The 17,955-nt window shown below is 35.2% G+C and overlaps 1 protein-coding gene across 1 annotated transcript in view; it reads right to left on the bottom strand.

Moving 5' to 3' along the window:
- Positions 1–254: 254 nt before the first annotated feature.
- Positions 255–17,955, bottom strand: part of LOC149806548 (potassium voltage-gated channel protein Shaw-like) — a 166,934-nt gene continuing 149,233 nt past the window's right edge. Inside the window, exons 3-4 of the mRNA XM_089954308.1 lie at positions 9,581–10,703; positions 255–5,362 (exon numbers count right to left, since the gene is read on the bottom strand). Of these exons, the coding sequence (XP_089810434.1) occupies positions 5,232–5,362; positions 9,581–10,703 (1,254 nt within the window). The 3' untranslated portion in view covers positions 255–5,231. The remainder of the gene's footprint in view (positions 5,363–9,580; positions 10,704–17,955) is intronic.

The raw sequence follows: 17,955 nt of genomic DNA on the forward strand, positions 1-17,955 counted from the left end.
GTATTTTAACTGCTTAAATTCAACTGAACATAAACTGTCAGATATCTGAGGGTTTGTCTAGGGTGAACCGTACTTCTAACCTCTCCGTCATGAACATTTGGTCTTTATTTTGAGTATAAAGTGTTGCTTTAGTGAGATCCTACCTAAAATGTACACATCTACCATTTTAAGTAGCCAGAATACACGCCCATCCTTTTGATTTTTCAGAATACCATAGAGGTACGAAAGATGAAAAAAAAAAGTAGACATGATCATCAAGTAATAAAACTTTATTAACAAAACTGTAGGGCAAGCTCACCTTGCCTAACAAAGAAAGTAACCAAAAATTCCCATAAATAGAAGTGTGGGAATTAAAGCATCATGTTTTACATAATGGTGCACAAAAGTGAACATCACTCGAGTGAAAAAGAAGGAAATAGGTGAAAGATTGAACTTCAAATATTTTACAATGAATCCAATATAATGTGAATAGACAAAGACAAGTCGCATGAATAAACTTGAAATATATTTTCAAAATCCTTACAAAAAAAAAAGATTACGAACGGCCGAGAAAGCAGTGAACTACCAAAGACGTAAGCTTTGAGTAAAATATGACTTTACATTTTTTAATATGTTTTATGTGTTTTATATGTTTTATATGTTTTTTGGTCTTGAATTGATTGTCCAACAATGGAATCTCAATTACAAGCGAAATATCAGTTTTGTGTCATATATAATACCGAATCGCTGTAAATAACACATATTATGGGCTCTCCGTTTAAGTAGTGGTCATTTGAATATTTGTTTTTAAACAAAGGAGCACTCGTTGCACTGCACCTAATAATAATAAATGAATGAGGTTTTGTTTTTAGATAATATTGGAAAATTTATATGTTGATACTGGGTGTCTTAGAGAACTTGATTTTAAACTAGAGCAGAATTAGTCAGCACTAGCTGCAGAATTCCTGTTTTCCAAACAGGCCAAACATTTAATGTAGTGCTGTGTGGCTCCTTCACCAATGGGAACCGTATGTAGTCGCTTATAAGACGAGTCCAACTGCAAGATGCACAGACCCATTATGCGGCGGCGGATCTGGGTCTGTGCAATTTTTTAGGAGTAGTGAGTAGAAAAAAGAACGTAGACCCTGATATACAGGCGAATTATGCTACAGCGGATCAAGAATATATGTTGTATGCAGTTGGACTCGTCTTATAATCGAATAGCTACGATAGTCATAACAAACAGGCATTTCGATTTCTCAAACCCTCTTTAATTATATACAGCTGCTGTCTTGTCATGAACGTCCTATTTTTTTTAAATCTTTTTTCTTCCCCCAAAGGTGCGGATTCTGTATCAGATTATATACTTAAGCTACCATTTGCATCAATTCAGTAGACTACTAAAATCATCGTGCTAAATTATCTCATGAATATATTAAAATTTCAGTAGATCTAAACATAGTTGCATGGTTTCGAGAAATGAACTGAAAGTAAAGTTGCTTTTGTAAAGAACTTGAAGAAAGAGATAATGTTTTTGTTTTTATAAATCATATTATAAGAAGTTATATACGGTCAAGATTGGTCGTGTTTTTAGTTCAAAACACTGGCAGACACAGAGGTAGTAATTTACTGGCATTTATTACCACCTTTCGGCATGGAAGACTTATCCGTATGACATCAGGAACAGTTAGGAAATGGAAGCATTGCAAATTTTAATATATATATATATATATATATATATATATATATATATATATATATATATATATATATATATATATATATATATATATATATATATATATATATATATATATATATAATACAAGGCAAGCACTCTGAACAAGTGATTTACATTTTTCCACATTAAAGCATTGTTTGTGCATTTTCATAATACCATTTAAGAAAAGACATTAAGACACATTTCAACAAATTAAAATACACATTCATTGCAACATACAAGTTCTGATAAATAACACTGGAAAGGAAGCATGGTTATTTACAGTGATCAATGTGATCGATATAACGGGCAACATCCTAATATACATGTCAAGGAAGATAACTAGCATAACCTTTATGATATTCTAATATGGTATGGATACATAGTACTATCAAGGAATACGACTAGCATAGCACTTCCGATATTCTAGTATGGTATGGATACATAGTAATATCAAGGAATACGACTAGCATAACCCTTCTGATATTCTAGTATGGTATGGATACATAGTAATATCAAGGAATATGACTAGCATAACCCTTTCGATATTCTAGCATGGTATGGATACATAGTAATATCAAGGAATATGACTAGCATAACACTTACGATATTCTAGTACGGCATGGATACATAGTAATATCAGGAATATGACTAGCATAACACTTCTGATATTCTAGTATGGCATGGATACATAGTAATATCAGCAATACGACTAGCATAACCCTTCCGATATTCTAGTATGGCATGGATACATAGTAATATCAAGGAATATGACTAGCATAACACTTCCGATATTCTAGTATGGCATGGATACATAGTAATATCAAGGAATATGACAAGCATAACCCTTCCGATATTCTAGTATGGTATGGATACATAGTAATATCAAGGAATATGACTAGCATAACACTTCCGATATTCTAGTATGGCATGGATACATAGTAATATCAGGAATATGACTAGCATAACCCTTCCGATATTCTAGTATGGCATGGATACATAATAATATCAAGGAATATGACTAGCAGAACACTTCCGATATTCTAGTATGGCATGGATACATAGTAATAAAAGGAATACGACTAGCATAACCCTTCCGATATTCTAGTATGGCATGGATACATAGTAATATCAGGAATAAGACTAGCATAACCCTTCCGATATTCTAGTATGGCATGGATACATAGTAATATCAAGGAATATGACTAGCATAACCCTTCTGATATTCTAATATGGTATGGATACATAATAATATCAGGAATACGACCAGCATAACCCTTCTGATATTCTAATATGGTATGGATACATAGTACTATCAAGGAATATGACTAGCATAACCCTTCTGATATTCTAGTATGGTATATACCGTCTTTGTTGCTGCATGCAAATATCGCACATACAATAAATCATTTTTCACACACTCAGACTATTTAACTGGTGGTACTTCAATAAAATAAATTTTTCCCTTTACATTTATATATATATATATATATATATATATATATATATATATATATATATATATATATATATATATATATATATATATATATATATATATATATATATATGTATGTATGTATGTATGTATGTATGTATGTATGTATGTCCAATATATGGTTAGATGTTATTAAAAACTTTAACTATATTATGACGAGGTTTTTAAAAAGAAAAGAGCACAACTAAAGAATAAGCTATTTATGTCGGTGGTATTATAACAATGCTTGAATGGCTTCTCAACAGCCTCAAGATTAAACGAAAATTGACAAAAATTATCTTCGTTTTTTTAACTTTAACCTCTAGGTGCCTAGACAGGACTAGACTGCATACTTCATTCAGTATCAGACATTCAGATACATATGTTATATCATAGACTATATTCTTTCGGTAAACAATTTTGTCAAAAGGAAAGCGGCCAGAACATATCCGTCTGAAAAATGAAACGGAAACTAAGTTACGTAACCAATTTTTGTCTACGTACATGCAAGCTATGCAGACTGTGAAAGCGATCCCTCCGCAACAGACGCACAATCGCACGGAATTCAAAGAGAATGGTTTTGAAGGGGAGTACATTTACAGATATAATGACCAAGGATTTAGAAACATCAAGATATTTTGAAATTCGTGATCTTTAAACACATAAAGGAATCTATGGGGTTTTTTCCCGACCATTACAAACAAAGAATTTATTAAGATCTTTTAATGGATGTTTCTCATTTAGGTACACATATCATCTATCTATTCTCAATTAGTATCTGTGCACAATGGCCCAATTTTCATGTCATTACAATCTATAAAAGCACCTGCAATGACCATGACCTAGATTTATAAATCAAAGTTTGGCAAATGATCCAAGAAAAGCTATTTGGATCTGTAGAAAAGGAGATATTTTCGGTTGATATTACTTACGTACATAAGAATACTTGATTGCACAAAATCAAGAACTTCCATGTAGTTTTAAATGTCTGTTTTAATTAACACTTAAATTTTGTATATTTATATTATCTAATTGATTGACGTGTGACATTTTTTATATGTAATGTGCTATGATTTTTCTTGTTGTCCGCTCTCATTTATTTTACATATTTATGAACGTATATTTCACAGACATACTGAGGCATAAAAAGCATTGTAGTTTCATCTGAACACCAAGTAGCAAACTCATTGTAATAAAATTGTCACAGATATTTTGTAAGATGTAATTTCATCGCAGCTAAGATAAACAGTAATTGCATCAAAGTATTTACATGCGCAATAAAGGCATAACACAAATGGAGACGAAAAAAACAAACATCAACACTGATAAAAAAAAATTGCATAGAAAATTTAATAACATCATTCGTATTGTATCTTCGATCTAAAGCTGTATGTAGTAACATGCAAATAATGAGCGCAGATTTACTTTGTTACAAGCGTAGAAAATATAATTACATCACACAGTAATGCACTCATAGGCTGTAATTACAAAGTTGATGATTTATAAATAACTATTTTCAAGGGTACGCTTGTATTTATTTCTGGCCATGAAACAATGAACAAAAAATTATTGTGCAACTTTCTCTGGATCGATATGATCGAAAGCCTATTCAATTTTCCGCTACAGTTCGGTAACACTCAAACATGGCTGTCACAATTGTTTGTTGCAACCGTCATACGTAACACTTAGATAGCCTGTCACATACGTTATCGGTTTGAACAAGACGGTAAACTGAAGACCGATGCACACATATTCATTACAAATTCGCCTTTGAAAGTACGCTAAACTTATGCTTGATAATTGTGCAGAAACTATACTCCTTTTGAACTGCATAATCGTGGCATTGGTAATCCAAATCGCAGTCTACAGGAATGCATACAAAAACAAGTTGAGACAGAGTAGAGAAATAAATCGGAGACCATATGATGAAGATACGAGCAGTGCTGAACGAATCAAGTGACCCAAGAAGACAAAGCCACTTCATCAACAACAAGTTCACAGCTAACATTGTACTTCATGTGAACGCAAAGAGATGACCAATAAACGGCCTTTACGTCACACACTTGTATTGTTTTCCACCTCCTCGTTGCGGTCATGTGTTACGAGCAGCAAACGATAAAGGGCAATGTCACTCGCACGGTGGGAGCAATATCCTGAATTTCTTCCTGAAAAATGCCCCGAATTGCCTGAAAAATGAATAGTACATAAAGACATTGTATCATCCAAACAAATGGACGTAATTCCAGCACCACATAAAACTAACACATTACCCGAGCAATTAACGTGTTTCCAAATCAAAGTGACATAGCCTGCAATCTCCATACTACAAGTAAGAAGGAAATTCAGAAGAGGTGTAGAATACGTCAAAGATGCAATTCAACAACAAAACAGTCACAGTGCAAATAGAAGCAAAGTGCAACAACTCTGCTGAAGATTTGAGCCATGCAGCAAAATAGAGGGCCACTTTCTTGGCTAAATCGCTTGATGATGGAACGAAACAGTGTTCATAAAGTGTGAATCAATTAAATAAAGTATACCCCGCAAGTGAACTAACCTGTACTTAATGAATATGGTGATTCGATATATGCTAATTTGTGGTGAATCAAATATTCCAGATACGAAATCGGTCTTTTGGACAAGTAATTCACCATCTGTCTGTTATGAAATTGGCTATATCACAGGGCGTGTATAATTACGAAACATTCTGGTTAATTAAACAATGATACGCTCTGTTACGTACACTGGTGTTCAAGTTTTTCTGCTAAATTGGAAAAGAAGAAGCTGGATATGGGCGGCATGATGATCTAGCCCATGAGCTTCAATAATGAAGGCATTTGTTTACCTAGTAAAGAATATGAAGAATAAAACTTTTAAACTGAGGTTATGGACGGTGCAAATGGACGATACTGACATGCACTAATACAGCCGCCAAAATGATCGCTATGTCCAGATTCTGCTTAGATGGGATCGACATACATTTGTATACGAATTGACGTCACGAGCAAATGTAATGGAATATGACAATAGTGTGAGTAGTCAACTGACCTTAACATTATAGCTAAAGATCAAAAAACTGAAAAGTCCTACTTTTCTCCTAAAACTCTAAGGCTGATTTTAGATAACAGCATCATATGTAACAAACGGTGTAATTTCATCATATTTCAGGCACATTGGTTTTATCGTAAAAGGCAAAGGGAAACGAAATTTTTATATTGTTTCCGCCATTTTTGCTATAAAAATGACAGAAGACTTTTCATTACTAAACTATATTTTAATATGACGACCTTGGCGAATAGGTTCTCTTCCTTTATTTATTTATTTTATTGTATTTATAACTGCGAGGTCAAAGTTCCGCCAGAGGCTATTTCTGTACAAAATTATATCAAAGAGATCAATCAGTTTAAAGATTATATTAAGTTGCAGAATGGATCTTTTTTTTTTACAGGTGATATATATATATATATATATATATATATATATATATATATATATATATATATATATATATATATATATATATATATATATATATATTCAGACTTTCGTTATTAGATTGTCCAATATCAATATTGAAATGGAATTTTACATCTCTTTAGGATCTAATTCCCATCCTTATCAGACCTTTTAACCAGATAACGTTTTTTTTAAAAAAATAAAGTTCAGACGGTATTGAGAATGGCTGTTGTTAATCTATGATAGACAAATATGTTTCGAAAAACAATACAAAAAGCTGTTTAACGGTTCCGTATAGAACCACCATTAAATGAACTGTACGGACAAATGCCAAGGCAATGGTTAATTAATAACAAAATCATAGATTCAATGACATGCTTTTAAAGCAAGCTGTAATGGGAAGATTTGATTCTTGGATGTAGCAATATTTATAACGTTGTGCATCTTTGCTGTCAAAAACCACATCACATTCCATATTATAACATCACCATTTGTATGTACACCACACAAGCGCTATATAGGAAAAGAAGCTCATGTGATTTGATGAAATGTTTACCAAATGTATTTCATCAATTAGCTTATGGGGAAAACGGATACTCATTTGATTATATATTTCTTTAAAAATGTCATCTTTGTTACCAATGATTAAAACAAGACCACTAAGTATAATGAAAAAATGTCATGAAAATTGTACGAAAGATGTCAGTTATATAAAGACTTGAATTTCCAGTTGATATATTGTTAAATCCCGGTCATGCAAGCTCTTGTTCGGCCACATTTTAGGTTATGATTCCCATTCAGCCACTGGCTGAATTGGTTAGCAGCCCTTTCAAATATCTATTATGCAATAGCTGATTAAAAGGCACCATCTTCGGCCCATGTGTCAATTTGTAGAAGCTCAGCAAGAAAGGTATACTAACTTTTTCTCGTGTAGAAAAGGAAAATGTACAATGATCTCGTTAGTAAGTGATATTACCCCCTTGACGACATTTGTTTGACAACATTTCTATCATTATCTTGATGACAAAGGTAAAATTAATTTTGAACAAATATTATATAAAAGCTTATTTAAAAAAATTATGTATGAATCAAGAAGGAACTTTGACGCCAGAAATCTGTATCATCCAAACAAACGGAGGTATAAGAGATAAGGGGCACAACAAATAGATGGAGTTTTATTTCACTAGCTATGGATCCGTCGGAATGTTTAAACACCGTCAATGCCATTCCGTACTGTGCAATGTAATATATAATAGGGCCCAGAAGCACGTTTACATATAGAAATGTGACAATATTAATAATACTAATATATATATATATATATATATATATATATATATATATATATATATATATATATATATATATATATATATATAAAATCACATGAAGAGAACTTAAAAATTGGGCCTGTGTGTAGGCCTGTCAGTGGAAGAAAAAGTCATTTGGTCAGTTACATAGGTTTTATGACCCAGTCCTAGTACTGATTCCTTAGCTAATCGATTGATAATTCTACATACGTGTTGAACCTTAGAGGAATCTTTGGTTTTTCATTAAAACTAGCCTTCCACTGTACATCGCCTTCCAAATCGTGCTCACTTTATCACAGCGCGCAAGATATATATATATATATATATATATATATATATATATATATATATATGTCACCATGCAAATACAGTAACACGGACAAAAAAGACATCAATATATTAAAAAAACACAAGCACGTGACATATGGGAGATTCATCTGTGGACACTGCAGATCAAGTACAAATTGAATTTCTAGAAAAAGACGAATCACAAAGACACATCAAAACAACATGGTTCATTCTTGCTATACCAGAGCCTCATTAATCTAACTTGAATATTCTTGGGTGAAAAAATCCAAAGCAGATTAGAATAAGCCCATGGTTCTGGTATTACCAGGATGCATACAGAATACATTTGTGAACCGATTGAGTATGCAGTTTCAGGGTCAACATTAAGGGTTAATAGTTTTGTTTCATTTTAAGTAAAACCCAGTTTCTTGGACGCATGTAGTCAATATTCATTACCACAATCACTTGAAGCCATATACACTAACTGCACCAGTAACTTAGCTATATCCGTTGTCATGTTTTAGATCGCATTCGCAGTTATTGCAAAGAAAACAATTTTATTATGGATAACCTGACTCCACATACTATTAGCTTCTCATTATGAGGACGAACACACGTCTTTATTTTTCTCCCGCTTCCTGTGTTTTAGCGTTCCCATTCACACCTGCTTTAGCGATCGTATGTCAGACTGCGTTGTGTGTTTTAGGTTTAACTTTCACTCCTGTGTAAATAGCTTTAGCTATCGTATGTCAGACTGCGTTGTGTGTTTTCGGATTTACTTTCACTCCTGTGTAAACAGCTTTAGCTATCGTACGTCAGACTGAGTTGTGTGTTTTAAGCTTAACTTTGGCTCCTGCATAAGGAGGTTTAGAAGTAGTCTCCTGACATATTGTGTTCTGTTTTAGCATTTCCTATCGCTCGTGTGTGTGTGTGTGTGTGTGTGTGTGTGTGTGTGTGTGTTGGTCTTTTCATTCACTCCTGTGTACTGAGATTTATAGATATGCCCTTGTCAGATTGTGTTGAATACTTTAGTGTTTCCATTAAAGATTGGATAATGACTTTATCTCTTTTGCTGACTGAAATACATTAAAGAACGAAAAATGATACCCGTTCTTTTCCACAATGAAGCTTCTGTTATTCCCAAATAATTGACAAATGTAAAATCCTAAAATTATCGGATTCCTTCATGTATTTTGACGTATTTGAGACTAATACAAATAATCTTCATAGATTAAGATAATTAAAATATTGCGTCTTTGTCAGCAGAAACGTTATTTAGAAGAACTTGAAACAGCATACTCGGATGGAACACGTTAATCAACGTTAAAACTGCATACTAAAGCATTGTTTCACCTGAGTACATAACGCCATCGTCAGAATGTGCTTTCACTGAACGTGTACGGACAAAACTGTAATCCGATTCTTCCCTTTTGACTATGACGTCAGTCATGGAATTGGCATCAGCATAGCGATTTGGCACAATCCCCCCGTAGCGGAGGTCACCGTTGTACGGTACGTCCCCATTTGTACGCGTCTCCACCACGGAACCATTAGATTGCTTCCGCATATCAAAATGTTTACTGTCATTGAGTATTATTGAACCATTTGAAGTCCTTCTTGCGTTCTCATAAACTTTCGCCTCAAATCCATCTGCTGAAGTGTATATTGTAGCTTTATTATCCCCTTCATACTTCCCATGCCTAAGTCTTACGTGAGTGTAAAACAACGTGAAATTGTTCGAGATCACAGGAATAGTCAGGGCTACTAGTAAAACTCCACTGATTGCGCATGCACCACCAATTACGTAGCCTAGTGGACTCTTGGGATAAACATCGCCGTAGCCAACAGTTGTCATGGTAATAATCGCCCACCAGAAACCAACTGGAATGGTACTGAACGTGTTACTAGGTTTCACAGCATCTTCTCTCTCTGCATAGTAAATCATTGTAGCAAATACTAACATGCCTATTAGCAAAAATATAAGTAACATCAATAACTCCTGAACGCTGGCTTTGAGCGAATAAACTAAAATTTTTAAAGCTTGGTAATGTTTAACCAAATGAAAAATACGGAACATGCGTATTATTCTTAAAATAAACATAATTTCAATCGTCAAGCGCTCGTTAACGTAACAAAATTTATAATCATCCGTATTAAAAATCAACTGCATATAAAGAGGCACGAGTGCTAAAAGGTCAATTATATTCATCGGTGAACGGACAAATCTCAGCTTGTTGGGCGAGAAACCAAAGCGAATTATCAATTCGATGGTAAAGAAAATCGTACAGACGGTGTCCAAATGATTCAGAAAGGGATTAGGTAACATAACATAATGGGTTTCAACTCCATCGTCACATCCGGTTCCATTGATGGTACCATTGATAGGGCTGACTGCCGCTCGCAGCTGGGGAAGTGTCTCTAGACAGAAGCCAAGAATTGACGTCACGACAAACAGTAGGGAGATAACTCCGTAAATCTGCAAGGTAAATGACAAGGAGAACAATAAAAGTATGACATTATTGATCATAATTTTATAAATATTACCAGACTTAATTATCGCCCCATTCCACCCCGGATGATGTGTATTCTTCCTGCATATATCAAGGTTTGTCATCTAGAATTGTATTCATGGGACGCTAATGCCCCACCACATTTCCCCCCAAAATCTATTCGTAACGCAATTCTGAAGTTGAGTGATTGGACAAGCAAGAGTAAAACTAGATGCATTCAAATGCCGTGGTAAGGCACAACACTAGTCCAAAATGTCACTCAATGCAATTAAATTTTTCTACACTTGACCTCTGGCACACTTTTATGGAAACCGACGGAGGAACATCACACAGACGTTGACTGTGTTGTCAACGTATATACAAGTCAAACTGATAATATGGCGAATTTTCACTCTGCGCTTTAGGAAAACACGGACGACAGACGAAAAGATGATGGATCTCAAAGCTTAAGGATAAAGATTCACCGAGTGAAAGTTATTCCTTATTAAATAGTGTCATTACAAACAAAATTCGAATACTCTGAATGCATTTTTTAACAAACGCTTTATGCTCATTCTCTTTCGCTTCAATCCCTCTCTTGTAGGGCTAATGCGTGCAGATTTTTTTTTTTTTTTTTTTTTTGGGGGGGGGGCACCTTGAATACCGTTTATATAGGGACAACAATTGTATATACATATAATGTACACGTTTCTCTACACAGTTCCACAAAATATGGCGAAGACCTTTTATCTATTTGCTGTGAGTGTTACTATAAACCGTATGCTATTAATTGAAATGGCTATCATCAGTTTGACTGGCTCAAGTATTTATAAATTTGTGCAAAAAAAAAACCTGACAGATAAATTGTTGGGCTATATACGATTTAAATTCTTTTCTCCTTAAATGCATTTTCAGAGATTAGTCTTAGGATAAAATAGTTACGTAACAAGACTCATAACATTTATCTTCCTTTAATCATTGGGGTATAACTATTTGTCCTGCAGCTGAGAGATCAATGTAACTAATTAAACAGCCTCATTATAACTTACTATGCAAATATTGTGTAGAATATAATTCAAGGTAATTATCTTAAAAATCAGAAAGTCCAGAGAGAAAATAATGATGGTACAAAATTTCCGCAAAACAAAGATCTATACCACTAAGTACTTTTCTGTATAGTTCTTATGAATGGAAAAACTGTACAACGTAAACATTGCTGCCACAAGTAGTATAGCGGGCATAGTAAATCTGGATCCAAGTACCCAATAGGTCACAGAGTGGCCCAGATAGAGGAAAATTGGGTTTTGGGGGACAAGATGCCCATTGTAACTAAAAAAAATATAGTGGTAAATTGTTCTGTGGATGGAGATAGTAAGGAACCGATAGTGAACCAAAGTGACAAACGGTGGACTTAGTGGGATCCCATAACGGTCCAAAGTGACAACGGTTGAACATGGCGTAATGGGGTGGGTAAGTAACATACATAAATGTAAAGACAAACACGGAGATACAGACAAACACTCCTAATTACAGATAAACACCTGTATATATGGGCAAAAATTCGTCCTTACAAATCAACGTACAGCCTTATAAACATAGTAGTATAGACAAACACTCTTCCTTACAAACCACGACAGATTGTTACAAACCAATAGACATCTCATCCCTTCTTACAAACAAACACTCGTACTTACAAAGTTATAAGGGCAATGGAAAGGGAGTATGATACGAGATCAATTTATTTTCTTGCATTGATTACTTAGCAAAAAATATAAGAAATAAAGATGACAATCATCGAGCCTTTCAATGGACCTTTTTGTTGGTTCTGAAGTGGTGAAAGCAGCCACACGTCCCGGACCAGTCTCCATAAAACCAAAAAGCTCTTGTATTGTCTCTTCTTCATGTGCTGGCGGAGACATAGAACCTAGAACAATACTTCTAATACGCACGTGTCTTTGTATTTTCAGATCAACACTTTAATAGGTACCAATAAACAAACTTACTATCTAATTAATTAGCAGCGAAGACCGATGATGAAAACGTCATTCATCTTATTTTACAATGTCTAAGTTCTGGATTGGACTAAATATAGATACAATGTACGATTCAATATTATGAAAAGGTTGGGGGATATTTAATAACAAATATATTTACACAGCTGACAACGGTGGTATGTGAGACGTCGATTCAAGTGCTCCATCAAGGTTTTGTCTCACCAACAGACTTAGGCTACGTTGTCGGTTACAGTGATGACTGAAATATCTACGGTGAGAGAAATAATCGGGGAGAGCCAAATGGACTTAATCAGGTTGGCCTTTTCATGATACTGTGATGATGGTGGTCGCCGTCTTAGCGGCTGTAGTGTTAGTGTTGGCATTCAGCCATTGCAATGAACTCTACTGTACTGTACTAAACTGTAATGTGCTGTTGTTGTCCGTACAAATGCTATTTTCCACACGAAGTCCCGCTATCTAATTAATTTGCACAAGTTGCAGTCTGATTGGTTGAGCGAGACAATCTACGATTGGTCACACAAGAGATAGGCGCTGTATGATTGGCTGCATTCCAAAACTAATTTCAATTGTATCCTTCCAAGATAAAATACAGGTTTATCAAACGTCTTACGATCCATTATCAAAGAAGCAACGTGTGGCTTATCATTTTGTGCTCTATAATATAACCATTTCCAACGTGTTGTTCAACCCAACAATACATGTTTACGTCAAGACGAAGCTAGGCTTAAAGAAAGAACCCAGATGGTCATATCTATAACACAAACTTACATCAAGTGATAAGGGTGTTTAAAAATCAGTCTTAGAGTACGCACCGCGGGCGAGAAGAAATCCGCGACCGTGTAGATTGATGTGGTGTCTTTTTTTGTCAACAATATTTGTTAACAAAAACCAGTGGCCGTTTTAAAGGCCATTCGAATTCGACGAAGAAAAAAACAAGCTATCATGTTTTCTTTATTCCTTTTTTGAATATTTACTTATCCCATAGGAATAAAAACATTGTCATCATATAACCTTTAATCCGCTTGTAACTATGTGTAAGTAAGTGTTTGTGTCTTTAAGCACGAGTGTTGATTTGTAAGTAAGGCTCTTTCTCTTTATAGATGATATTGATCTGTAAGAATGTGTTTTGGTTTGTTATGACAAGTGTTGGTTTCTAAGTGTGTTGTAAAGTGTGCGCTTTACGTAGGTTTGCTAGGAGGAATTTTTGAATTCTCCACCCTATTCTTTGGGTTCCTGTATTGCCTCCAAGTAATTACCCCCGCACCCCTATTTACCTCTTCCCTACCCCACTCCACTCCACCCATTATAACTTTGTGCCACTAGGATTTCCGTCAACCTCACCCTTAAACACTTTACAGCCCATTCGCTTAGATAGCCGTTTTCCAAAATTTCATGTTCGCACAAAATAGGCCACAATGGGGCCTTTGGGCGGATTATTAAAGCTAGGATAAGAGAAACAATCAACGTTTATGCTGTATGCTCTTGTAAAGGCTAAAACAGGACTATTCTGAGAGTGAATGATTCTTACGGCTCGTGGACAAGCTTTCTTTTCGTGAGGCAGTCCAAACTGTTTCTTCCAAATGACCCGAATGCTAGATTTATTTAAATCCATTAATACTACCTAAAGTACAGATGACACAGTAGAAAACAATACACGGAAACATATTTGAATTTCTACACAACAGAGGTACATATACAGTTATAAATAGGTCACTGTAACATGCTGGACAAAAATGGAGTTGAAAAGATGCATGGCAAATTTGTAGAACGGTAGGTATGAACAAAACAATAAAACAATTGAAAAAGACAATAATAAACATGAGGCGGAAACGATATTGCAATCGATGAAAAAGAGACGTGTTCATATTGCCAGAATATAAATTTGTGAATAGAGGCATTCGGTAACATATGACTGTGAAGTAGCTACGTAGCTACGAGCCACTGGGAACATTAATGATCACACATTGTCAATTGCTCAAGCTGCTCGCACAGATGGAAATAGTTAATAATAAAAGACAGTCACGCCTTCGTGTGATTCTGGATAGGTGTATGTAACAATGGTAAGGTATCTTGCAAGTGTGTAAAAATTTCGCTCGGACATCATTACGAGCACAACCTGGATCAAGAAAGAAGAATAATTACTAGTAATTAGTCCACAAAAATATATTTTCTCTTCTTCAATTCTACATTAACACTCAGTAAAATCATTATGCCTTAACATGATTTATCTACAGCGATTTATTCAGGCAATACGTTTTAGTGCCTAGGTCCAGCGGTAAGAAATTTATCTCCGTCTTCTTTATCAAAAATTGTTCGGACCGATATCATATATCTGAGTTAATATTAATGAATTTTCCCAGTGTGCCTTACAACCAGGGACCTGAATAACAACTTTCATGTACTGCAGTGAGAAAACAAGGATGTTTTAAAAACAAAATTAATGAGATTCTTCCTAAAATTTGGGTCGGCAAGCATATTTCTTTCTTTGATTAACTTTAAGGGTGTAAATGGTAATAATGCAGCGTTTTCCATTAAAAGCCTGTCAGGGCGTGCGCCAGGGCGTGCGTCAGGGCGTGCGTCAAGAAAGCTCATCTGAAGATGCATATCCACATTAAGAAACTACAATTTTATTCAAACCTCAGTTCTCTATATTAGAGCTACACAGGAGGGGCTTAGAAAGCATGCCATTTTACTGTGTAATAGTTTGTTAAAATTCAGATGAATTTTACTTTTAATACAATGAAGTAACATGTCACTCAACAGACCTATATGATTTACGAAACTAGAACATGCAGTCCTTTCACGGAATAGAAAATCTCTCTGCAAGTTTACCGATATTTTATCAGTCTCCCTAGTGATCAGAAGAATATTCTATTGAGTCAGATAAGGGGACATAGGTTAGATTAAGCTATGTACACTCATATTGTACTTATCTAACTGGCTAAGATCATTCACCCACATCTGCCGTCCTATAAAATGAGTAGAATCCGCGCTGTTCATTTAAAATCATAATTGCGTAAAACAAACTGCGAAATCCTTGATATGCATTGGCAGATCTGGTTCGACTCCGTTAGCATTTAATTTCGCTTTATGCACGAACATAAAAGATAGATTTTGCTTTTGTCTCTTGTCAGTTTTTATATAAATATTCGTCGGAACTGAAATAAATAGTGAAGATGCTGTATCGCATCGTAACCGAGACAATGTTTGAATGTCTCTCGTCGTATATTGATCAACGTTATACTATTACAGGCAACAATTTGTAATGTATCTATAACGTCTGCTGTGTAATCAGTACATTATGACCAGAGGAATTGAAATGTCAGTGCCTCTGTCGCAGTATATGTCTTTCATTATCGGCTGTACCGTACAAAGCTGGACTGGTTAGCTCACTGGTCGATAGCCTGATGTAACAATATTGCGTGCAGAACGTAGTAGAAAAAGAAAAATATACAGGCAAATATTAAAATAATCAATCAACAGAAGAACTAGAAAATATTAGATTACATACATGTTAAAGGAATCTAGTTCATATATCGATTGTGTTGTTCTGCATCTCAGGTCAGCAGCATTTACTGGGTTTTTTAAAAAAAAATTCCTACAACAAGCGTTACCGTGAACGACACATTACACGCTAATCAACGATAAAGCAAATCTTTTATTTAGGCACTAATATGGGATGGCTAACCCTGAAGATCACTGACTAACGGGTCTCAATGACATAGACCGTTGGTCAAGGTATGCTGTCTTGAACTAAACTTAATGTATAGAAATGATTATTTTCCTATTAGACTTACCATAACCTTCACCTCTGACCTTTTGAATCCCATAATATATAAGTTTTCATATTATTCTAAGTGGAAGTCATCCAGAAAGTGTGGTGAAAGAATTAGGAACTCGCTCTTCAAAAACATTAGGAAACTAAGATTTCTTTGAATAACAATGAGCTTCACCTATGACCATTTTATCCCAAAACAATCGACCTATGCCATATCCTTATGTGCCACCCCTCCGCAAACTTTGGTCAAGGTACGTATCTAATAACTGAAAGCTGTTTTCACAAAAAATAATTAATTTTTAAGTCGTATTGACTTAAATAGTTAACGTTTTGCCAGCTAAATCAATAGACTTTTCCTTGCCCGACAATCTAGCGATCCAAAACGTTTGGGAACTATATATGGTTGAAAGCTTTTATTATTGTACGACAACCGTTTGTCTTCTTTCAGTCAGTTACACTGACCATTGACTGTTTGACCCCAAAATCGATATGGATTTTCTTTATCCAAAATTCAAGCCATCCGCCAAGTTATGTGACTGTAGATTATGGACAAATGGTGTTATTGTGCGGAAACGAGACTTGTTAACGACGGACGCAGTACGGATGGGCGGGCATACAAACATAATACGTCCCCGCCTTAAAATGCAATGAACGCTATTAATTAGAGTAATGTCAATATGTATTGTCGTTTGTACGAGTGACGAAGGGCAAGTGCGTTTATGAATTACGAAAACTGCGAAGGAATCAGTTGTATCAAACTGCTGCTAGAATTGTTTCACTGGTATGGCACATTATGACAGTACCACCTTTCCGACGAACGCCTCGCACGAGTGCCTTATACGAATGTTGTTGTTGTTGTTGTTGTAGGGTTTAACGCCACTTTTCAGCACAAGATAGGCCATACATGGCGGCCAGTATTAATGGTGGAGGAAGAACCCGGAAAAACCCCGGAAAGAACCACCGACCCACGAGGAGCTACTGGCAAGCTTTCTCACATAACCACATTAGCCGAATCCGAGACTCGAACCGACGCGGACAGAGGTGAGATGGCAGTGATCCGTAACGGTGAGCGCTTTAGACCACTCGGCCACTCGGGGCCCCTTATAAGAATGTGGTAGCGGGTTTTGTTTTTACTACCCTTTAATGGCTGGTTTTCGATGTCTAAAGGATGATCGACCTCGGTCTTATAGCCCGGTCCGAACGACTATTAAAAATATGAAATTGAGGGATGGAATGAGTAGAGATCTGAGCAGAAATTGAACAACACGAGCCCCGTATATAGAATATAACAATTTAATCAATTAGATATACAAAATAAAATTGTACAAGACCAGTTGTAAGATACATATATTCCAGAAAATAAATTAATTAAAATTCTAAAACGCAATCAGCAGTTCTTTTTACTTCCATAAAGAAATGAGTGCTTCGATTTTAATTGTCCAGCAT

Source organism: Sinohyriopsis cumingii, chromosome 1 (genome assembly GCF_028554795.1).
Source record: "Sinohyriopsis cumingii isolate HCF-2022 chromosome 1, ASM2855479v2, whole genome shotgun sequence".
Classification (NCBI taxonomy): domain Eukaryota; kingdom Metazoa; phylum Mollusca; class Bivalvia; order Unionida; family Unionidae; genus Sinohyriopsis; species Sinohyriopsis cumingii.